The 24,577-nt window shown below is 42.5% G+C and overlaps 1 protein-coding gene across 1 annotated transcript in view; it reads left to right on the top strand.

The window, feature by feature from the left end:
• USP54 (ubiquitin specific peptidase 54) overlaps positions 1-22,319 on the top strand; it is a 49,576-nt gene extending 27,257 nt beyond the window's left edge. Inside the window, exons 11-22 of the mRNA XM_074154347.1 lie at positions 2,413-2,544; positions 2,824-3,204; positions 4,687-4,921; positions 5,633-5,772; positions 6,892-7,065; positions 9,924-10,043; positions 11,212-11,404; positions 13,602-15,058; positions 17,404-17,522; positions 18,602-18,742; positions 19,949-20,135; positions 20,864-22,319. Of these exons, the coding sequence (XP_074010448.1) occupies positions 2,413-2,544; positions 2,824-3,204; positions 4,687-4,921; positions 5,633-5,772; positions 6,892-7,065; positions 9,924-10,043; positions 11,212-11,404; positions 13,602-15,058; positions 17,404-17,522; positions 18,602-18,742; positions 19,949-20,135; positions 20,864-21,522 (3,938 nt within the window). The 3' untranslated portion in view covers positions 21,523-22,319. The remainder of the gene's footprint in view (positions 1-2,412; positions 2,545-2,823; positions 3,205-4,686; positions 4,922-5,632; positions 5,773-6,891; positions 7,066-9,923; positions 10,044-11,211; positions 11,405-13,601; positions 15,059-17,403; positions 17,523-18,601; positions 18,743-19,948; positions 20,136-20,863) is intronic.
• The last annotated feature ends 2,258 nt before the right edge of the window (positions 22,320-24,577 follow it).

Below are 24,577 nucleotides of genomic sequence, written 5' to 3'. Positions count from 1 at the left end.
AGAAGCCATCCACATTGACCTGTCAACTGAATCGTTCTGGGCAAGAGCAGGATTCTTCATTTAATGGCCATTTACCCACTACTCCAGCCCAGAAAATTATGGACCCTATCCCACATCGTCCTCCGGGGAAGGACCACCATTTGGTCGCATGTCCTCAGGCACCGGGTACTTCAGGATGGGGGCACGAAGAGTGGCTGCATAAGCCCTCTCTTGCTCCTGCCAACCTGTGCTGCTGAGAAAAATGTGCGTATTCTGGCTGCCCTGTTCATGCAACTAAGATTTCAGTGGGAGGGAGCAGGGGGCGTCCTGTCTTAACCTGTTTGATTTCATTCTCTTCTCTAACATACTCTTAGACGTACACAACCCCTAAACTTTTCCTTTGAATATCACTGTTTGCTTATGAAGCCATCCCACCTCTGGAGCACGAGGTATTTAAGTGATACATTCAGCAAGGGACACCTTTTAAGTGTATGATCAGGCACTCGGAAATCCTGGCTTTTTATTGTAGTGAATTAAAAAGAGTGTAAAGTATTAGCTAATATTCTTGGGATCATAATTCCTATATTCATAAATTATGGTGGATTTAGTCTTTGTTCCAGAAGGTCCAAGTAAAGGCAATAAAGCCTGTGTCCTGCAAACTTTTAATTCATGGCATTTCCTCCGTGGCTCTTAAATGTCCAGTGAAAATAGGACAAAATTTGTGATTTGTGAAAGGAGGAAAAAATATTTATGCAAATCTTGCGGCCTTCATTCTGCAAGGTTAAGTTGGGCTCCAGTTACAATGAGTCTATGCAGATCCTGAGCTAGCTCCAGTAGCACTAAATATCTTTAAATAGTTTCTGTTGTGGTACTTGAAGGATGCTAACCAAGCACCCCCTGTCAGGTTGAAAGGACTTTGGGGGGAAGAATGTTCAACTAGAGAAGCTGTACAATCTGAAGCGAAACATAAACCTCTTCTATCTTAAGGGGAGCCACTAAAAATTCTAAGATAATACTGTTCTTTCATTCCCTAAAAGATGTGTGACACTCCATGCTGTGAAGGAAAAACAAAATTCTCCCAAAGCACTGACTCGTGCTCAGTCACCTAAATGCTGCACATCTTCTATCTTCACTGCCAACTTTTCTCCTTTAGTTCCTTAATTTATTTTCTTTTATACAATCTGCTTGTTTCTAAAGAATTTAACCACAAAATCACTCTCCACTTTGCAAATGAATAGAAATGTGAGTCTTGTGTAGCTTGTTTTTTGTTGTTTGGACTCCTTCCCACCCATTTATTGTAGTATCTTTGTAGCAATTGTAGTTGAAGTGAATGATTTTTTCAACTGTCGAAGGTACGATTTTATGTGTAAAATCTGCTTTAAATGTTGTTGATTTTTATGTTAATTTCTAGAGGAGGGGGAAGGCTCAGAAAAGCCAGCTATGTGGTCTGGGGGCTGTTAATCCACTACTGGGTAGCAGGGATTTTCCTTTCCTATCATCCCATGCAAGGTGAAAGTTGGTGATATAAAGGCTAGAGAAAAAGTCTTTGTAGCTTATTCATAAATTCCCTTCTTATCCTGCATCTCTGCTTGGGACTGCTCACGTGAGTAAAGCCACGCGTGTGTTTGTGCTTGCAGGTTTAGGACTGTGAATGTGTGAGAACTACAAAATTCAGAAAAGGCAATACAGAAAACTTGAGTCCAATACTCTTTAATTCCCATTTGATGTGAAAAAATGGGGAATAAATTGTGTGCAAGAGAAAATACTCGTGCTCAGACACATGAGCTGTAGCAGGGGAACATGGTCATGTGTCGGCTGATCCATGTTGATGGTTTGTGTGTACGCTCTTAGCTTGTGGCAGATGTGAATTAGCTGCCTTAGCCCTTAAGAGCCAACTCAGGCTCCTTTACTGTAGACTAACCTAATGGAGATTATTTAGTTTTTGCTACAGGCGAAGAGAGGTGACGAGATAGTTAGTGCAGAGCAGCTGATGATGTGCAGTAATGTATTATTACGCGGTAACTCGTTCATGTGTTTGAGTCTTCATTCAACAGAGTAATGTCAAACAAGCTGTCCTCAGGACTTTTGTGTTCACGGCCGTTAAAACTGAAAAAAGTATTCAGACAGCAAGAAAGTGGTGTCCTTAGACTACTAAAGGCAGTGTCAACTTTTTCCTCTCCCTGTGGATGAGCTCTCGTAAACCAGAGTCCTTGGAGGGGCTGTATTGCTCTTTTCTGACCTTAAAACCAGAACACCCTCCCCTCCCCAAGACAAAACCAAAAACTTTTGGATACAAAAACTTACCCAAAGCTGCCAGTTAGTGTTGGAGCATCTGCAGCTCCCAAGGAACAGGGGAGCTCTGCTGCTCTTAGCACACAGAACGCTCGGTCCAAAGGCTCTTGTCATCTCGACTGTGTTTTTCTGTCCTTCCAGGGCACCTGACTGACAGCGAGTGCAATCAGAGGCTGGTTTCCAAAAAGAGCTCACTGGCAGATCGCAAGAGGAGCTCTAGCCGGTCTCGGCGAAAAGGAGATGAGGCTCAGTCGTCAGGATACCACAGTGAAGGCAAGAGATGTTCCTTTATTTCAAATATCAATAGCTTTCTCTGCATGTTTTTACGATCCTCAGTGTGTACATGCATTTCCCTCCTTGTTTCTTACATCTTTCTCTGTATTTTGCCCTGTCTTTGCTTTTTTTTTTTATGTTTAGGAGGTGTTGGTCGGGTGGTTTTTTTATTTTGTTGGGCGTTTTTTGATTTGTTTTTACTTTTCAAAGTCTGCCAGTAGGGCTGCTGGTTTAATCTGAAGTTATTTTTGTGGCTTTTGCTGTCTCTATAAACTGCAGGAGAAACCTTGAAGGAGAAACAAGCCCCCAGAACTGCCCCCAAACCACCCAGCAGCACCAGCAGGCTGAGGGAATTTAAAGAGACAGTGAGCAATATGATCCACAGTAGACCACAGCAGATTTCTCAAACTGTCCAGAATTCCCCTCGGGGAGGGAGTAATGTGGATCAGGCAGAAACACGACCCTCAAAAAGCCTCTCTGCGCACTCTCGAGACTGGGAAGTGGAGAGTACCAGTAGTGAGTCCAAGTCCAGTTCGTCCAGCAGGTACCGGCCAACCTGGAGACCCAAAAGGGAGTCTCTGAATATAGACAGCATCTTCAGTAAAGACAGGAGGAAACACTCTGGCTACACACAGCTTAGCCCCTTCTCTGAAGAAGCAGGTAAGAGTTTGAGAAGAAAGATTTATTTCAGAATGTGTGGAATTTGTAATAATCTACTATCCAGTTTTGTTTAAGTAGGAGGGTGAAATTTTGAACCTTGGCACTTAGGGTAGCGGTGAGTCGTGTCCTTGAAGGCTGGATATTGTGGAGGTGTTTATGTTGTACGTATGGTACTTGGGTTTGCTTTCCGCGTGCTAAATTTCACGTGTAAGGAAATAATAAGCGAAACACTAACATCTGCGTTGCTTAAATGAGCACAGGGCTAGTACCTTGGAAGTAGTTGGAAGTTCATCCCTTGGAATGGCCTTTTGTAATGGTCTGGGTTTTTTCTCTGGCTCATCATGGTATATTTTTCATACCTTGGGTACCTCGTGTATCAGTGCTGAGTTGGGAGGGTAAGAGCCTGGCAGCCTGTGAGGATTTATCTGGGACCATTTTAGACCATAGCAACTATGCAATTTTTATGTAGAGGCTTTGTCCTCAGCTTGGCTTTTCTTGAAGGTAGTCAAATCTGTTGTGAGACAACTTTGGGTATCCTTTTTTGCCCCTGCCCCAGTCTGCAAATGAATATAACAGTTATTTTGTTCCTTGTCAAGAGGAGGGTGCTCCTGAAACTGTAAAGCGTGTGGAGAGCAGATCTTTACCAGTTCCTGGGTTTTATGCTGTTTTGCTGCTGGAGCTGCTGCGCTCTTATCTCAGAGTGATTGAAGGACAGTGCGGGGATGAGAAGGAAGAGTTTTGTGTGACGAGCAGTAGAGTTGTGGTTACTGGGAATGCTGTTGCAAAAATATGGGGGCCTGGAGAGGGGGAGGGACAGATGATACCAACCAGAAGGAGCTAAAGGTTGGAAAAAATTGGGAAGCATAAAGAAATATGTATAGGGAAGGTGACGGGAGAAGAAAACACAGCTCCAGGGAAGGAAGCAAGGGAGCAAATGAGGCAAGCAGGAAGACACAGTGAAATCACTAAGAAAGAATTAAAAAAAAAAAAAAAAAAAAAAAAAAAAGCAGCAGTTTTTTCCTGTCCTCTGTGAACTAATGTTATGTAAGCCTCATCAAATTGTAGATGGCAAAATAAACAATGTAAAAAGTGCAGCGTCTGAAGTAGATATGACAGAGTACAATAACAAACACAAACTGGAAATACAGTTGGGGATACTGTAAAAGGATCTTGTACAAATGCAAATTGTTACGGGGAGGAAGGGATTTTCTTTCCAGACTTGATTGTTACCTGGGGGGGAGTATGGTAAGTTATACTAAGGGGGAGAGATTTAAAGATAAATTTGTTGAATAGATAATTGCTTAATATTACGAGGAATACTGTAAAGGTATTGGGTGTTTTTCTGCTTAGTATTGCTAGTTTTACACTGAGTTGAAGGCAGTGCTTCTGGTTTAAGCATGGTTGAGAAGCTAATGTGTATAGATGATTTGCTGGTATTGAAGCTTGGGTCTTCTACCAAGCTGTATACTTTTGTCTTGATAGGTAAAGAGCTTGTTGAGAATGAGGGGAAGGAACACGCTGGTCAAGAAACGAGATCAAGCCAGTCAAATGTCAGATACAAGCGTGGTGTGTTAGGTCGGGGCACCCAGCATCACATGGTGGATCAACATCCTCACCTCATACAGAGGATGGAGTCTGGCTATGAAAGCAGCGAACGCAACAGCAACAGCCCCGTTAGTCTGGACATGCCCTTGTCTGAAAGCTCAAGCACCCACAGGTAGGTTTCAACAAATGTCATTTTTTGGAGTGATTAAATCTTTATTTCTTTTTTTTTTGATAGCTTACTACTAGTGAGAAGGAAAAGAAATGAGGTTCAGTTGAATGAGAAATGTTGACTAAAATGATGCATCCGAAATAGTTGTACGCTTAGTCCATGATTTAAAAACACCGAAATACAAAACTTGTGCTTGCCCTTTGAACAGCTCATAGGTTTTTGTTTCAGTTAAACCATTGCTTGATAGAAGCCTTGTACAAAACGAGAGCTCAATAGTCTTGTATAGAAATCCTTGACACTTTCAATTTGAGAGGTTCATTGAAGTCTTACAAGACACTTGCCATATTTATATGCAAAAGTAAATAGGCAGCACGATGTGTTTCTCTCCTTGGCTTAGGAAGCTTCAGGCAATCCCAAACTGAGATGATGTTTGGCCAAAATAGTAGATTTTCAGCTGTAAGAATCTGTTGAGAACAGCCATCAGACCATGGTTTCAATATGCATTGCATACTGTCATGGAGGAGAATAGAATTATTGTCCTCCCCTTTGTTAACTTTGTCTTCCCTTGTTTCTCCCAAGATTTTCTTATGGTAGACTTTTTTTTTTTTAAATGAAATTAAAATGCAAGTAAATACTTATGTGATGAAAAGGTAGATATAATTTCTCCTGGAGAGATTAGTACAATGTTAAACTCTAATTTCTCTCTTCTTGGAGGGATGTCCATATGAAGCGAACGAGTGGATTGGTTCCTGCCTGGCGTAACATCCCAAAGTCTCACAGTAGCAGCATCTTGGAAGTGGAGTCTAACTCATCAGCTGGGAGCTGGGCAAACAGCGCGCACACCATTGGAAACGGTAAGATACACTTCCTTGGTAGCAGTGGTTTTTCAAGGTAAACTGTATTTGAGCTGTTCTTTACTTTGTGGATCCTCAGAGTGAAACTATGAGGAAAGGGAAAAGAAACATTGAGGAACATAATGCAGTTTTACAAGATATAACTTGTAAGATTTACCAAAGAGGATTGCAAAAAACTATTCCTTTGATAATAAAATAAAATACTCCTTTGATCGTGTTGGTCTGGCATCTTTTTTTGTGTATTGACATAACTGATAAAATAAAGCTATTTTTCTTATTCTTTCCCGTAACTCAGTATTCTGCCATCAGTGGAAAATACCTTCCCAAGCATAACTAACTCATAGTAACTTAGTAGGATTGACGAGTCCTGAAAACAAGCTATACAATAATACAATTGTTGCTGTACAAAATTCAAAATTGTCAGAAAGGAGAATGGGTATTTACAAGATCTTTGGGCTAAAGCTGAGCTTTTCTGCGATACTCATTCTGATTAGGTATCATTCTGAGCAAATATTTTATTCCAGGGAATGTCTGGGGAAAGGGAGTAGGGGAGATACTTCTTGAAATACAGGTCATAGTTGAAGTACAAGTGACGACTGATTGATTTCTGCTGTGTTGACTGGGATAGTGGTACGTTTTATTTTCCTCCCATTTTCATCTGCTTTTGCAGTTAGATGAAAAGCATCTCAGTTGGAATCCATTTTACTCACTAAAGCTAATGGTCTGGCTAATTTGACATAGAATTATTGACAAATTATAAGCACAGTAAGAATCCTCAAGATTTTCAGCATCAGGGTTATCTCTTCCAGTGATTTTCTCTGTTCTGTTTCTTGGGTCACTGAATCGAGGGATGGGCTGTGCTGCAGGGCAGCTTGGGGCAATACTCCAGCATTTCTGCCAGTCACTGACACAGAGAAGGCAATTGGAAACCAAATGGCTTGGGCAGGGTTTTAAAAGTAAAATTCAACAAAGCAGAATTTGTGATCTGAAATTCTGTGGTCTTTGCTTGGTCAGTCTGTTATTTCTAGTGTTAATTGTATTCTCCGTTAATATATCTTTATCTTTTAAGGGATAATTTAAGAGATTTTACTATCAAAAAAGTTTTTTTTTTCTTTGAAGGTGGGGAGATGTTTGTCTCTTCAAAGAGCGAACTGGATGAATTGCAAGAGGAGGTGGCAAGGAGAGCACATGAGCAAGAACTACGCAGAAAAAGAGAAAAGGAAATGGAGGCAGCAATGGGCTTTAACCCCCGTCCCAGCAGGTTCATGGATCTCGATGAACTGCAGAATCAGGGTAACTTCTTGAATGCAGTGTATTTTGCAAGGTTGTAGTGCTGATGGAGTTTGAACCTTTGAATTTAACTCCCCCTCCATTACAATTTTGTACCTTCAGTTAGCGAAGGACCAGAAATTTCAAAATTGCAAGATGCGCAAAAACTGCGTTTGGTGTTTTGACCAAATTCCTTCTTAAATGAGACAAAGTAATGCAGAGGTGTTTTTAATATATTCACACCTTTCCATTTTTATGGTGATATGCACCATGGCCAGTATTGATATCTAGATCTAGCAACAAGGCTTCAACCAGCATCTTGGAATGAGCAGGGCTGTTTGTACCTTTCAGACATCTCAGGTACATCCCCAGTAGAGCTTGTTCTTTTAGGCCATTGTTTTGTTTCTGATTATTTCCGGTGGCATCACTGCGATTCTGCCTGTTCCTGCCCTTGTACTTTCCACTCTTTCTCCCTGCCCAGCTGTGCAGCCACAGCAGAGGTGTGGGAACAAGTACTGTGGCAGGCTTAAGCTGGATCTTACTGAAAATTTGAGCTGGGTTTAGCTTACATACCTTTTTTTAAGGAAAAAGAATTGAAAAAAAAAAAATGTTAAAAGGCCAAATACCAAGTTTGATTGTTTTTCCATGACTCCTCATGTTTCTGGCAGGGGATGGCAACAGAAGAGGTTTTATTGCAAGGATTGCAGAGATAGCAGAGGGAACTCGGTGACAGGATTCACATGTAGTGTCTCTGTGTTTAGCCAAGGAAGGAGCCGTGAATACCTAGTCTCTGGCTGGGGCAAACCCACTGTGCCCCACTGGTGTCCCCGTGCTGCTTGCTCAGACCTGTTGTAGATAAAAGTTGAGGTGCTTGTTTGCTGCTACAGGACAAAGAGGACGAGAGGGGCACCCCACTGCGATGCCAGGTCGGAGCACAACACAGCCAGTGCTCTGCAGCCTACGGCCGTGCCAACTGCTCAGCAGCCAAAATGTCACTGTACCAATGGGCAGCTGAAAAATCTCTCTGTGAGAATGTCTGACGCTGGGAATGTTTTCATAATTTTTGCTGACCATCAGTGAGCCACTTGGTGTTATCCTTTACGGTCCTGCTGTGACCTGCCAGTAACCAAGTGGAAAATTCTCATGTACCAGAGTAGACGGGTATCTTTTTTTATTATTAGTAGAGTTTACTCTTCTAATGTAAATGCTAATGATACAAAAATTGGAAAGTAAACCTCTATCGTTGAGCGTGAGGATGTTGTCTTCTCTGCTTCTCTTGCCCGAAAGACAGTAGCATATTCTCCAAGACATTACCTCTCTTTGATCTCGTTGTATTAGTTGGTGGAAGCAAAAATCACTTAGCTTGATACAAAGAATGGGAACTAGAATAATGCTTAATCAAAAAAGCCTTCAGTGGAATGTTGGAGGAGTTCACAGGCATTGAGTTGAGATCTGGGCAAGTTTTTGTTTATTCCTTTGAAGTCTTTCCCTACCCCAGTCAGAGATGTAATAGCTTAACGTTACCAGACTGCTTGACTGCCTGGAAGGCTTGCTTGTACGCAGAGCTCCGGAACGCTTGTGACTCACTTCCCCCTCGAGTAAACTGCTAAATTCATGCAAAGAAAGCTAACTTTAGTATACTGGCCTTGATTACAAGCCTCGGTAGCCTTGATTTTGAAACGGAATGTGCTGCTTGATTAACTCGCTGCTCTAACAACTCTCACTTCTCTCTGCAGTACTGGCTTTTCATGCGAGTTCTTTGGGGTTGATGGTTTGGGAGAGTTTGTGTTTGTGTCCGTGCAGGAGGGTGCCGGGGAGCAGGCCAGGGCAGAGCATATGTTATGCGAGCTGAGAAAACATAATTTATTATTGACTGATAAAGATACTCATGTTCTCTACCACAATGACAGAGACATTCCACCGGAAAAACCTCCAGCCCTCAACAAAACAAAAAGTGAAGTTTTACTTTGTGTTTTCCCCCGCCTCATTTGAATGTGCACATTTTAGTGTATAACGTGCATAATGCCTAATGGATAACACCAGATTGTTTGGGCATTTCCTCCTCTCAGAACTGGATGTTCTGATGCCAGGACACAGTGTTTCACCTTTCTCTTTGGTGTCCAAGGATGATTTATCCTTCTGTTCTCCACCACTGTTTTCTAAATTGTTGCAAAAAGAATTCTTGACAATTTTCCTTTTCTTCTCAGCTTCTTACACCTGTGTTCTTCCTTCTAAAGCTGCAAGACCGTTGGGTTTTCATATTGCATTTGTGTGTCTCAGCAGTTGAGTGTATGCACTGAACACATGTTTGTAGAAGTATTTCGTGCAGGCATTTACGCTCACACTCAAGTCTGGGTTTTGTTCCCCGGACATCTCAGTTGTTTCAGTTTGTTTCCGTTTTATATGCAAGTAATTGGATATCCGAAGAAGAGAGATACGATTTTTGGCAGGGGACTTAAAGTACAAGGAAAGCCCTGACCTGCGGTATTTCTTTCACAGATATATTTTGGTTTAGATTTAATTCTAAATTTAGATTGATTCCTACTTGACAGAGGTCATCTGAACTGTCTCTGTGATATATCTGTACCTTCTTTTGCACTGATTTAGACTGTTGGAAATAATATAAGCCAACACAACTCTCTCAAGTAAACAAAATTTGAGGGAAAGAATGTGGTTCACATTGTTTTACCGTGTGGATGTCAAGCATATGGGGGTGCTCAAGTTGTAGTTCTGCTTAGGGAAGGCTAAATGGTGCGGTCTGGGATATGCACAGCCTCTGCGAGACTCCGTGTGTGGAAGAATTTGGCGATGACGAACGGGAAGAGGGTAAGTGAGGGTTCTGCCATGAATGAAACCAAAATGAAGGGTGCTGCCCGTTGCAGGGAGGAGTGATGGCTTTGAGAAGTCGATGCAGGAGGCAGACTCAATCTTTGAAGAGTCGCTGAATCAGGAGCAGAAGGGGGATTGTGCTGCAGCTTTGGCTCTCTGTAACGAAGCTATATGTAAGTAACTCTAACCGCCTGAGCTATTGCGCTTTTGACAGTTCACTAATACAGTAGAAAAAAGTCTGAAACATTTAATCACGTTCAATGGTCAGGTAGTAACACGGGGATCCAGCTGGTCTTTAGGGAACGTGCAGGGAGACAGAATCTTCCTTTTTACAAGCATTCCCTTTTGGGGGTTTTAGTCCTATTCCTCTTCATCTCTGTTTTTTTCATGTTTGCATCCGTTTTGGTGGTTCTCTCCAGCGCTTCGGCAGTAACAGCACTGGGGTGCTGATGTGCCATTTTTGGCGCTAAATGATGCGTTTCAGCAAGCACCTCGTAGGTAACTCCCCCTGCCACTCGGTTCTTAATTAACCATTTTTCCCCATCCTCAGGCCAAATTGCAAAGGACATTGAGCTCCCCGTTTCTCGTGGAGGGTGTAGCATAGGAAGAAAATGGTAGCCCACTCTTGAGTCCTCTCAGAAATGAGCTTGTGCTGTCCCTGACTTTCATGAAGAAAAACAGCATTAGGACATTGAAGTGCTTAAATGCATTGTGACCTTTGAGAATGTGTGCTGTGTGATTTCATTTTATTTTTGGTCTTTTTCCATTACGACTGGCTGGCTGTCTCACCCCATGCTCCCCTCTGTCTGTATAGAATGGCTGCAGACAGGGTGGGTAGCTCCTCTGCATTTGCATTTAGAAATTGGCTCTCGGGGACTGCAGACTCGGGGGCACAGCATCGAGCTGTTGTGAGGCTAAAAAAGCTTCCACTCCAGCGTCTGAATGTCAAACCCCAGCTGGGTATTCCTGCACACGAAGGGAGTCCCAGATATGGAGGGTACAGGAGAAGGGTAGATGACAGAACTGAAGCGTCAATGTGGTAGGGTTGGAAAGAGCCTCTGTGAAGGGGATGAGAAGTTGGGCTAAAACATGGATAATTTAATTTTTTTTTTTTTTTTTTTACTTTATTTTGGTTTGGTTTCAATTAACGTGTTTGGACACCTGGCTAAGCTGAATGTGCATTAATGGAAACAGTAGCATCCTTGTGAACTCTTTTGTGGCAGTATTTGCATGGTCCATGTTTTACGTTCTTGCCGCATCTTTTATTATTTTTTTTTCCTTTTTCAATTTTATTCCTTTTTTCTGTTTGTTTTTTCTGCTATGTTTTCTTTTGCATTTTAGCTAAACTAAGACTTGCCATGCATGATGCCAGCGCTAGCACTCACAGCAGAGCCCTAGTCGATAAGAAGCTGCAAATCAGTATCCGAAAAGCCCGGAGCCTCCAGGATCGCATGCAGCACCAACAGCCATCGCAGCCGCTGCCGCCGCCAACCTGCCACCCACCGCAGGGTGGCACCGGGGCCCAGTCTACAAGGTAGTCCAAGTATATCACCTAGAGACCCAGATCTGAGCTGCATCAACGAGCAGCGCAGTCTGGAAAGAAATAGCAAACTATATATACTGCCCTGGATGGTCCAAATCCTACAGTGTTCCTTTCTGTTGTAAGATGGTCAAGTGCCCCCTTCCCTTCCCCTCCCAGTCTTTATAGAACAGTTCAATGTGCACGTGTTCCAACTGTGGTCTGTGACAGAGAATTGTAGCAGTCAGTGCCTGGCAGCATCATTGTTTTATGTACTAAGGGAAAGAATACAATAGACAATAACCTGGGGGGGGAGGTTTAGGATGAAACGTGCAACTGTTTATACTCAGGAGCAGTTTCAGGACGCAGTAAAAGAGTGCACTACCATGAAAATCTTGTATAATCGCTTTTATGTTGGGAACAGCAACCAGTGTGTGTTAGTGCTCTGTAATTTGGGAAGTGTCAAGTACACTGGTCTTTTCTTTCTAGTGCGCTTCTCTCATGGGGCACTGGTACAACTCTTGGATCCAGATCCTGATCCTGTCACCTTGACTGCTCTCCCTGATGATGTATCATTCATTTTCTTTCTGTGCTTCCCAGCATCTTGTAGCCTGCCTTAGCAGCCTCTTCAGTGTCTCTTCATGATTCTTTCTTCCATACTGACTTTAACTATAGCATAATAAACTCTCTGCTGTAACCGATCCTTTCTTCCTACCCTCTTTAGCATGCAGCTTAATCCTTCTTTCTTCCCATGCCATTCCCTCCTAGCACTAGACCATCCCTATCCAATTTCTAGGCTGTTTCTTGAACTGTTACTTTTCTTCCCTCTCCCCTTCCTTACATGCTGTGTTGTCAGAAGCTTAGATGAAATCTCAGATGAGGAGCCTTTTTCTTTTTTTAAAATGCCACATACAGCTATATACTAAAAGTCAGTTAATTTGCACACCTACCAGGCTATAGTTCATAATGTTCTTTTCTTTTCCTGCAGTAGCTGAATTATATGTAATGAGGGCTGATCTTTTTGTCAATCAGGGGTCCATTATATTCTCTTTTACAGGAGAAATGCAGAGCCCCAATTGCGCATTTTGGCAGATTCTAAGAAAATGAAAGGAACTTTCTAAAACTAATTTTGTTAATGCTGAACTTGCTCACTGCTACTCTGTGAAAAGAACATTACTTTTGCAAAAAGTTATATCCAACCAAGTGTTAATATTGCAGCCAGTGAAAAGAATCTGTTTGTAGCCAAAGCTCTGTACTCTTGCTTTGGTATAAATAACATTGTAGAGAGTGCAAAGTGTGCAATTACTCACAGACGAGGCCATTCTGCTACACATATCAACTGGGTCTTCATGATAACTTTCATCCTGTGCCTCTCAAGGAGGGAACAAAGCAATGATGGTTTAGTTACCTTAAGTTCTCTGTTGGAGCTGTTTGTAGCCTGTTGTTTTCTCACAGGCACGTGGACTTGGTACTTTTTTTTCTGTCTGCATATTAAAATGCTAACTAAATGCAGAAAAATGCCAAGGACACATATGACCCAAGGATGTAACTGTCTTGTATTGCTACATAAAAGATCACAAATTACTTTTTAGAAGTATCCTTAGAATACAAATTATTACAAGAGAATAGTTACATATTTAGCTTGAACTTTATTTAATGTGTTGGATAAATATCTCAAAGATCAGAATACAAATATAATACGAGAGAAGTTCCAACCTGTCCCTTCCATTTGTCAAGTCATTCTTCATTAAGTTGCCTGAAGAGAGGGGACTTTATGGAAATATTGTTAGTTCGTGATTGGATCATGAACATGTCCAAAGTGTTTTCAAAAATATCTAAGATGTTAATGTTGGAAACAGTTTTTTTATTTTATATAAATGCTATTTTTACTATTCCTACAGTTATCCCTAGCCGTACGGTCAGTCTGCTGAGCTTAGGTGCTCTACACAATACTTTATATAGAGCCCTAATGTAGCAAAGTACTCTGAAAAATACAAAATGGATTCAGTTAGATGAGTAATAGGAGAAAATCAGGGTTAGAAGAAAAGGGCTAACATGTACGTATCTACTGAATTAATGCAAAGTCTTCATCAGAATACAGTTAGCGAAGTAAAGCGTGATGAGGTATATGTCACCTAGTGCGAGTTCTGTACCCTAGGGATAAGCATAAGCAATGACTACTGCTAATCATTTACCCTTCTGTGTGTTTTAGTGAACAGACTGGCCCGCTCCAAGTACTGCTGAGCCAGGAGGTACCACTGGAACCCAACAAAGAAGTGGAATTTGGGTCCAGTTCTTTCTTCCACCCACCTGCTTCCTGCCATGAATTGCACTCACCATTATATCCAGAGTCTTCCTCCTTGCCCCCTTCCGAAAGCAATCCATCCAACAGGATCTCTCCAAACTTCCAGTCTGCTTCTGCTGATTTTCATGACCAAGTTCCCTCTTTTCCCTATAGGCAAGGGTTGGCAGAGAGGTCTGCAAGAACTGAGAATGATGCCCATCGTAGTGTGGAATTTGCTGACACCACAGCCGCAGGGCCAAAAGACTATAGGGAATGCTGTAGTAGCAGCAAGTTAGAAGAGGTTCATAACATAACGCCTGTTCTCACACCTCAGTACAAATCCAAGGCTAACACAATAAACTCGGGGTCTTTGCCTGCACTGTTTCCCTGTCCACATCCACCACAAGCAGCATCTCCCGAAAAGAACGGCCAGCACAGTCCTTGTTCCAAACTTGCAAGCTCTCCAGTGCGGCCCAGCATTGATCATTTAGGGGCCTATCATGCAGTGACCCCTGCAACTTCATCCCCTACACAGCAGTGCTACTTGGATCCTTTGCAGAAAACCAGTAAGTACTCCAGAGCAAACAGCCATGAGGTTTTATTACCCTCACAGGATGAATATGGCACAGCAGAAGGTTGCAAATCTGAGGCTTTTAGTCCAAAGGGACACGTTCGCTCCTTGGCAGAGCAATTTCAGAAAATGCATGCAGTCTCCCAGAGGAAAGGTACTCATGAAAAAGGCTGGATTGCTGCAGTGTGTCAGGATGAGAAGTCTCCAAAGTTAACACAAAAATCTTTCATCAACCCTTCATCCTCTGGTTACAGACAGCTAATCCATCAAAACCAAGAGACCAAAACCCAGTCTTCTGAGAACTCACACTCAACTGTGGATATTAGGGACGGGGTAGTTTCTTTGGAGGGTTTTAGTGCCCAACATCTTGCTTCTAAGAGTATTTGTTCTCACAGTGAAGAGCTGTGTAGAAGAGGTGGACAGAATGTAGCAGACCCTGCACCCTACCTGGAAAGGCACTGTCATGATGGAGGAATGAAGCAGGTGGATGATGGAGCTACTGGTAGCGTGGTTGCCTCTATGCCTGTGGACCGCTGGGTGGATAATGTTACTAGGTATTACAGTTCTCAGAAGGCTAATAAGAATACTGAATGGCTTCCTGTACCTGGGAGGAGTCCACCCCTTTCTGATCAGAGAGCGGTTGGAGATGACTTGAGCAGGATCCCAGTACATCTGCATCCACAGTGGAATCAAGACACAGAACAGGAGCTCTCAGAACTGGAGTCCCTCTATCAGACTAGTCTGCAGGCATCTCAGGCCACTAGGCCTTTCTTGGGAAGACAGGACAGTGCTAGGTATCCATTTGACCAATCAGGTAAGAACGATGCAGCTGTTTTTCTTGGTTGACCTGCCTTTGTACTCCGATATAGGTGAAGGTACGTTTTTCCAGTTGATTTAGTTAAATGGGCATGAATTTGTGCACAGACGCAGAAAGATTCAGGTTGTGGAGTGTGAAAACCTTCTAACGATGTAGGTAGAGAAGCAGCGGGATGGCACTGCCTGGGGAGGCTGCAGAGGAGCTGTTGATCTTGGCAAACAGAGGAGAGCAACATCTGTTAAGAGTAACGTGGAAATAATTGATCCTGTTTTCAAGTAGGGAGCTACTTGAGCACATCAGGCTGCTGAGTTTTGCTGTTTGAAAGTCCTATACCACCTCTGGAATTCATTAAACTGTTTCTATGCCTGAAGTTTAATGTTCTCCATATTTGTGAATTCTAACTGATTGTACTGAATTTGAGAATTTAGTCTGTACCTGGTTGAGAGGAGTAACTTCTAAAAATGTTTCCAGATCTATGAGAGTTGAGCTTGTGCTAAGGGCTACCTCCTGTAAATTCTGGAAAATTACATGTGAAAGCAGCACTTGGGGGTACACCGTCTGCACTAAGATCCTTGAGACCTCGTGGATTAGTTGGTGCTGAAAGAAAATGAACAGATTCTGTTGCTGTTGGTGAGAATATCCAGCTGCTGCTGGAGACATTCCATTAGGGTCTGATGACAGCAGTCCGGCTCCGCTGAAGCTGATCTAATCTCCTGCCTGAGATAAGGCAACTGTGGTTCTCTGCTTAGCACAAGTGAAGCAAATTTCTTTATAACCCATGTCATAGCACTAGAGCTATGAATTTTCTGGTTAAATACAAAGCAGCCTGAACCTTGATGGGTACCAAAATGAGATAGATAGATATGTGTGTGTGATATATATATATATATATATATATATATATATTGCAATTCATACACAAGACAGGCTTTCCCCTGCCCTGCAGTCACGGAGGTGAAGCCTGTGTCGTTCCTGACAGATCAAGCCTGGTTGTGACCACAGTAAACGCTGCAGTGAACTCTTGAACAGGTTTTTATTCAACAGCTCGAGTTTTCTATGGAACTCTCTTGTCTTGCAGACCAGGTGACACATCCAAAGGTGGCCATTTCCCATTTGTTATCCTTGTGGTTTTCTTTCAGTTAGGTGAGATCTGACCTCACAACCTTGCAGATACTCTCTTGCATGGGCTTGAATCAGAAGGTCTTATATGTTCCTGCTTAGCTTACTGATTTTGGAAGCTCTTTCTGGAAATCTAACAGGATAAAGCCCAGCTGAAGCTGGAGCTTCAGAGTTCTGTCATCAAATGCCCCATTTCTTATGCTGACACTTTTCTTGCCTATTTTCCTACTCCACATACGAGGGATATGAGGTACATAGAGTCTTCTGAAGTGAAGTTTGTGTTTGAGACCTTTACTTCTGGGTTGCTGTCACTTTCAGATGTTTCTTTCTGCAAATTCTGTATAGAACCAGTGCATCTACTGTGATGAACTTGATGAAGATCACCTGAAAGTGGGTCTAGGGCAGCTCTTTCTTGTTTTTGACTTGAATTACATACTCATTTTCAAGTGCTGTTTGAGCTTTCTGCCCCATGTTAACTGGTTTTGTCAGACCTTTGCATTCAGAATCATGGTGAAAATGCCTCTGCTTCATTTCTGGAGCTTTGTAACAGAGGTTAAAGCAAAGACCTGATCCTCCAAATGCCACCTCAATGCAGAAAACGTGTTGTTACCAGCACATCACCTTTCTTCCGTTATAGAGAGATTCCCTGTGACCATTTTTATTAAGCCATTGATCTGCCTGTCTATTCCATGAGAAATTTTAGGATTATAACTGGTAGGGATCACACTGAAGTGAAGCAACTGTAGCAGCCCGAGTTAAAAATAACACTTTTAACTATTTAATCAGCACAATAAACGGCTGACAAATGGTAGCACTGGGTGGGAACAAGCAGGAGAATGTGTGGAGAACACACCAACACAAGTTGGTGAGTCTTGTTTATCCCAAGTGACTCTAGGTAACTTGCTCCTGGTGGCTGATTTTCTGTCCCTTTAGGTCCCCTAAACTGTCTCATGTCTGTGCAGTTAAATCATTTAACTCTGAAATAGTTCAATTAACTGCTCCCCAGAAGCCTGCAGAAGGGCGTGAATATCCCGATAGACTTGGTCCCCTTGAAATCCTGGGAGTTACCTTGTGTATTAATGTTCAAAGGGTCTCTGACGACTTGTTGTTCTGTGTGTGTAGTCCGTCTGTCTTTGCTGGAGTCAGACCTAAGATAGTCAGAAATAGGTGCAGTCAAAGGTGCAATCAAGCAGTGAATTTAACCGTAGCGTTTTCCTTCCCAGTCTCTGCGAACCTGAACGTGAGGAAGCTGCATGTTACAGCTGGCATGGGGCTCTCCAAAACCCCCACGGCAGAGATCGAGCGCAGTCTGTGTGGATCCGCTGTCTCTTCTGTCTCCAAGGTGACTTCTTGTTACTGAAGGGGGAAGAGCTTGGCCTGTGCAAGTGAAAGAATTTACAGTGGGAGAAGTAGAATATATTATGGAAAAGGTACTGGGTGGTACCGTCATTGATGGTGGTGCTAGGGAGAATTTTAAGTGCAGTCTAGCTCAGGATTAATTAGCTTAAAAATGAGCGACTCATGCTACATGCAGCTTGCATGGAATCAAATTATCCAAATTCTGACTTTGAGTAACATATCCCTGAAAACTTCAAGATCTAGTCTCTTTGAACATATTGCTACGAACTGCCTTGCGTCACAACTTAGGATAACTGCTTCTTCATGTTACCACGTGCAGGGGCACAGACTTTTTTTTACATCTCTTGAAAGTGGGGGATAACTTGGTATTTGCTAGAGTTGGTAGTTGGTCACCTCGGAGTAGGAAAAAATGCTTTATCTCTTTCCTGGGAAGAAGCTGTTTGAATAACTGGCAGTTACATATCGGTGCCTCTACATGGAAACACACAAGTATCTTCAAGGGGAAAGGACATTTCCTATAGTACTTTCATACTGCTTAAAGAGAGCTTAAACAGTCTTGCTGATGCAGACCAGAGGAAAAGAAGGAAGGAATAAACATTTTCCTTGCTAACGTAAAGCTTCCAGCGCTCATCAAATAATCCTTGATTATTTTTTTTGGTTATGAGAAGCCTTTATCACAGGATGGCTCTCGGCTGCAGCCACGATTATCTCTACAGGGGCAGTGATGCCTCTAGCAGCAGTCGGTCCTTTAGGTAGATTCATCCCATTAGACACTTTTTGTCTCGGCTTTAGATACTTATAAAAGAACCAATCTCACTTAGACAAATCAATCGGTGTATATTTACTAAATAAGGAATAACATTTGTAATCACCAGATCCAATCAGACCCATTTGCTTTAAGTTTTCGAGGTAGTACCTGAATGAAGGACTTCAAAAAAGAAAAGGTCATGGACTTTGTTTGAAGTATAGTCTGTTAGATTTATATGGATCTCTTCCCTGTATTTATTATACAAAATTGATATAATGGAGAGCCTTTTCTGAAATGTGTGGTTTTGTCTGCAGGTCATGTACACCAGAGACCATAGCAGGGAACCAGGAGAGGAGGAAATGTACAGTGCAGAGAATTTCCGTCGCATCGCCCGCAGTCTCAGTGGAACTGTCATCTCAAACAGAGAAGAGACTTTGGTCTCTTCTCACAGTTTTGTAAGTAGAAGGATGTACAGCTTTGCAAAGAGCCGTCGTCTGCATGGGGGCTTGCTGTTTTCTCTGTCTGCATTTAGGAGTTAGCAAACAAGACAGCAGACAACTGAACAATAAGCCACGATGGAAGCTTGTCTTTGAGAATTTTTGTTCTCTTTTTGGAAGAAGAATGAGCTTTTATTTAAGTAACAAAGGCATTTTCTTTGGGAGTCAGTGCAGAGTAGTACCTGCTGCAGCTGGTAAGCACGTGAGCTAATATTACTTGCCAGTATCCAAAGGCATCCAGTATAAACATCGTGTTCAGTTGACTTAGAATATTTTCAGGAAAGCTTCTAATACACCTATAATTTTAAAAAGACATGACTAACCATGTGAAAGTTTCTGCTCTCTTGTGGGTGTTTGCAGCAAGTAGCATTTTTAGAGAGTAAAAGTAAGTGTAAAGGGGAGACAATTCAAGACTTGATACATAACACGCAGCCAGTTACAGGAAGTAAGTAAAAATAGGAGGTTGATATTTCTTTTTCCCCTTTGTTATCTCTGTTAAGTAGTTTTAGGTGCAAGTTAAAACTGCCAGCGAGGAAAACAGTAACAGGCTATGGTAGGTGTTTAGCAACAGAGCCAGATAGAATGTGAAGGTTTGGCTTGGGTTGATTTTTTTTTTTTGTGACCTGTCCTTAAATTTTGATTTGAAACCAACCACATAATAAATGTACAGGAGCCTCAGTTGTGTAAAATCAGTTATTTAGGCTGGTTGGTCTGATTCTATCTTTCTGCTGTGTACCGTAAGCTAAGGATATGTCAGCTTCTGAGCGTTTGCTCTTCAGCGTGCTTTAGTTGAGCATTTTAACGCATACCTGGAGGTGCTGGCAGAAGCAATTAAAAACCTCTAGCTGTCCAAGAACCCCCCCTCTCTGCTGGAGGTTTTTATCCCTACCACAGAAGCAGCCGATGGGATGGCTATCTGTCACCGCTCTTCTCCTTGGCGTATTTCCAGCCAAATGATCCTCCTGAGTAGCCCACCGCTGCAGTAAGAGCCTTACTGGATTGATGCTTTTTTTATTTGTGTTTCTTTTTCACGTACAGATGCATGTTTTTGTTCCGGTGACTCATCCCTTTCCTCGGTTCAACACCATCTTTGCTTGATTCAACCCAACTCTGTGTTTACTCTCATTTTGTGTTCTTTTCTTCTCCTTTCTCATTTTATAAAAGGAAACACCAAATATGAGGAAAATGCCAGTGGACACCAGCCACCGTTCTTCCAGCTCCACTTCCCTTCCTTTCCCCCATGATCCTCCTGTGTTTCCCTTTGATCCCCAGCACAACCCAAACCAGGTGCAGCACCTACCCCATGATGTACTGGTGCCCAGCATGGTGGGCAAGGCACGTAAACCCTCAGGTAATCACAGGACTTTTCATCCTCCTTCCTGATCAGAAATATCACTGAAATACAGCTCTTCAGATCTTGTCTTTCATAATGATGTTTCACCATCTGCCTGAATTCCTCCAGAAATCTGGAAGGATGAGTCACGTTCCCTTCCTCCTCTGCCCTTTTGAGTTGTTCTGTGATTCTGTGTTAAGTGGACATAACAACAGGGAATAATCTTTATGGAAACATTACGATGACTTCATATAAAATCATATTCACATTTTTGTGAGGTATTTTCTTTAGTGTAAAAGTAGCAGTAAGACCAACCTTGTCCTGTATGAGAGTACTTCCACAAGCTCCTCATTCCAGCAAATCACACGTGTAATTGTGCCCATAGAAATAACCAATTCCTGCACGAGAATTATTTTCCCTGTGACAGCCATCAAAACCAGTTTGACCTACCAGCTTTGAAACACTTTGTTGGGCTCTTCCTTGTTGACACAAGGGCTATTAAAGAAATCTGAAGCCTGTGACAGCAGCTGTGGTAGGAGAAGGAGGAAATGCAGTGAGGGAAGTGGATGCTAGAAAGGCTACAACCAGCTTTTATTCAGAATTGCATGTCAACCAGTAACTGGGTGTACTGGTGATTTTTGCTTTTCTTCTGTCATTTGTTGGCCACAGCTGAAAGTTCTGAGAGGATGAAACAAAAAATATAACTAAGCAACCCTTTTCTTTTTTTCTCTCCCCCCGCCTCTCAGGAGATCAGAAGAACATCGTCCAGAAACTTTTGGTTGTGCCTGACAGGGGTGAAGCTTTCCAAGGTGGAGACTACCCAGGTGTGGCACTGAGCTACGGGAGTCTCCCTTGTGCACCCAAAGGCACCCTCTTCCAGGGGCAAAAGCCCCCTGTTAATCCACATTTAGGAGGTGGAGCACCAAGTGTCTCTGGCCACCGGCCCAACATGAGCCACGCTGCCAGGCAAGCAGCCACCTTGCCAGATAAACGAGCCACGCTCTGGGGGACACACGCTGGCCAACCCGGCAAGAGTTTACAGGAAGGCTTCCTCCCGCAGCCTTCGCAACATCAAATGCATGAATCTTACGCCATCGGTTGCAGGCTACCGGCCGGCACAGACTACAGCACTTTAAGAACACCACGCGAGCCTTCTTGGGATCCCGGTGCCTCTCGAGGTTGTCCTGTGCCCCCTTCTTGCGTGAAGGCCCCGGGTCCAAGGAGAGTTGACATGCCTCCAGAAGAAGACTGGCGGCAGAACAGCTACACCCCTCAGCCTGGCAGAAGGCGAATGCTGCCGACGCGTGGGATGGAGGGGACTTTTTCTCCTGCGTCAGAGGCACACAGAAACATGCTGGCTCGAGCGGCCGCAGCAACTGGCACCATGCAAAACAACGGCTGGTGAGATCCCATCCCCTCCATGTGCCCTAAGAAACCGCTCTGCAAACACAGCTGTTGCCAGAGCGTGGATTACATGGAGACAGAAAACTCTTTCGATCCGTACCTGTGCCAGTTTTGTCTTAAAATGTAGCTATACAGTATGTGGAAACTAATTGCACTGTATTTCATTTCTGACACTACTGAACTGCTGTCCGGATGGGGAATCTTGGCTATTCTGGTCCTGGCCTCTAGGAAAAACGTGCTATAGGAAGGGTAAGCTTCAGGGGCGTTGCTTTACGGGTAAGTTCAGAAGAACATGTATGTTTTGAAGGAAGACGGCCGCTAACAAAAGGACATTTTTAAGGACTCTTTTTCACGAAATGTAGCTTTGGTAAAATCCTTCACATAAAAAAAAAAAAACCCACAACCCAATCAATCCTTTTGTTTTCCTCTCCTTCCCTCTCTCCTGTTCCTTCCTACAGGAAAAAATACTGCCCCTCCTTCCAGGTTCCAGTACATGTGCACCTGGCAGGCTGGCAGCTGGTAAAGCGAACCCGGTTTTCGGTGTGCTGGGATCTCGGGCAGAGATCGCAGCCGTAGTTGCTGCTGAGGAAGTGGCAGGGAGACATTGTTCGTTAGTTAAACCAGAATTTTTCCCCACTTCCTTAAGGCAAACTAACAATGCTTCAAATAGAAAAGACTGTTAATGCTGCACGCTTAATTACACCAATGTAAACACAGAATAAGTTTAACTATTTTAGTGTCAAACATACTTGCTTTTGTAAGTATTTTTCAAATAAATCTATGAAAATAGTTCTATTTACCTGTCTGTGTATGAGCTTTCTTTGCTATTTGGCTCTAATCGTCAGTTGGCCTGAAACTGCTGTTTGTTGTTTTATGCACTAACAGATGCGAGTAAATTGTTTAATCTAGTTCATTAACAAAGTTTATGTAATAAATAGAAGTTAGATTGGAGGACATGTCCGATTTTGTCCCTGGGTTTGATGTGTTACATCATTACTCTGTGCTTAACTTTCCCCTTAACGATGGACAGTAATTAACAGTGTCCTTTGAAAAGTATTTTGAGAGGACTTTGTTGGAGGGAAAACTGCGGAATCCAGGCAGATAGGAGATTTATATCAAAAAAAAAGTCATTAGAAAGTGTCATTTTAATAAGAGTTGCACTCCTGCTCTTGCAAATGCTTTCAGGTGTGGTGGTTATGAATTGTTTAAAAACGTGGAGGGTTGTGTTATCTGTTTCTAGTGAGCGTGGGAGCGTGGCCGCGGTGGGTCTCCCCGGGCGGGCGCTGGAAGGTCCAGGCTGCCCTCTAGTGCCTGCTTCTCCCGGCTCAGCCGCTCTCCCTCCGGCTCTGGGTGAGGGTCTTCGTTTTAATTTCACCTTTTGCACCTCAGTGCCTGATGGAATTTCATCAGGTTTTGCTGTTTGGTCTGAGATTGAGTCTCGTGCATTTTAATAAATGTCATTTCTCAGTTTCTTGTTTCTAAAGAGTTGCTATTGTGTCTGTTATTGCTACAGTCTCGTGTAACTACATCATTCTGAATTGTGTTTTACAGCTGGGATCGCATTGCACACTCCTTTGCACGTAACTGTCCCCACTAGCCGTGGTTACTGGTACAAAGCACTCTCTCCTTCCACCCTTCCATTCCAAAAAAGCCCTGCCGACTTCTGACTTTTTCATGAAATGGTTTTGCCACTTTGGAAAACATGAAACTTTCAATAGTAGTCATTTTTTACTAATTTTCTAAATGTAAAGCAATGGAGTATTATTCAGGGTTTCCCAACAGATACAGCTAATCTCTCTGGCCGCGCATGGACACCCCATAGCCAACTGTGAATTTTCTAGCTGTAGAAATGACAATTTTAAGAAGTGAGTGCAATGCAGGGGTGGATATTTGAACAGAAACACTGCTGTTGCAGTTCTCACTCGCTCTTTGGTAGAACAATACTTTCGGAGTAAAACTGGAGCAAATCTGTTTGTTTCCAGCTTTTTGTTACCTTCAGCGGTTGGAAAAAGTTGCAGTAGGCTCAGGGTGCAGCTGAGGAGGTGGAGAAGTGTTTGACACTTCGCTTGACCGCAGCTCTAAAAAATTCAAGTGGCAGAGTGAGGCTTAAGTAGTCTTGAACTCAGTAATCTAAAAAAATTAAATCTGCCAAAATAAAGTACATAGTCACCTCTTCAAGAATCTATATGGAGTATGAAACATTTTCAAATAGAGAAAATGGCTTATTTTTAATTTTTTTTAATCCTAGGTACCGGGAAGGAGGAAGTACGCTCCCATAAAGCCCTGCAGAATTACCCTGCATTGATGCAACTTACTTCAATCATCGGTGGTATCCAGTTTTTCTTTATAAAGGGAACTGGTTTTATTCCTTCATCCTAGTTCTATCTATCAGGTTTCAAACCCAATTTGTAAATGTCCCGTGTATATTAATTACTTGCTATGAAATTAACTCAACCAGGGGCCTGAAAAGGAAAAGTTGGACCATAAGCTGTGAAATACATTAACACACTGCTCCGTATGGAGGTATCGGAATAGAAACAAACTGAAGTAGATTCAGAAATATATATATAACATGGTAAAAAGTGTGAAACTGGAAAAATACTTCATCTGTAGCTTGTGCCTGCAAGTCTTGGTGAAGTTGGTTAGTTAATATTTACCTTGTGCTTCACTTGACTAACTGCTAACTTGTAAGTCTCTTTGGTGTTTGTATTGGCTGTTTAAACCCTAGAAAAATCAATTACATATTAGTTTAATAGCTCATTGAAGTTTACTGTTACCTATAAGAAGAGTGAGGAGGGAGCTTCCGCAAGGAATTCGGCAGCTTTTTTTTGGAACAGTCTTGTCTTCTTAGACCTTATAGTATTTGTAAGCTTTGATGCAACATAACCAGGACTTTCTTCGTAAAATACTTGTCACTGGCTGCAGAGTAGGTTAATGGATGGAATTAAGTGAAATGAAACCCCCACAAACTCGAATTTACCTTTTAAAAATAATTTCATTTTCGTTCTCCTAAAAATAAAATTCTTGTTCCCTATATTTGTATGATCTCTCATAAT

This window comes from Numenius arquata, chromosome 10 (assembly GCF_964106895.1).
Source record: "Numenius arquata chromosome 10, bNumArq3.hap1.1, whole genome shotgun sequence".
Lineage (NCBI taxonomy): Eukaryota > Metazoa > Chordata > Aves > Charadriiformes > Scolopacidae > Numenius > Numenius arquata.
Note: the sequence above shows the minus strand (reverse complement) of the source record. Positions and strands in the feature narration are given on the sequence as shown.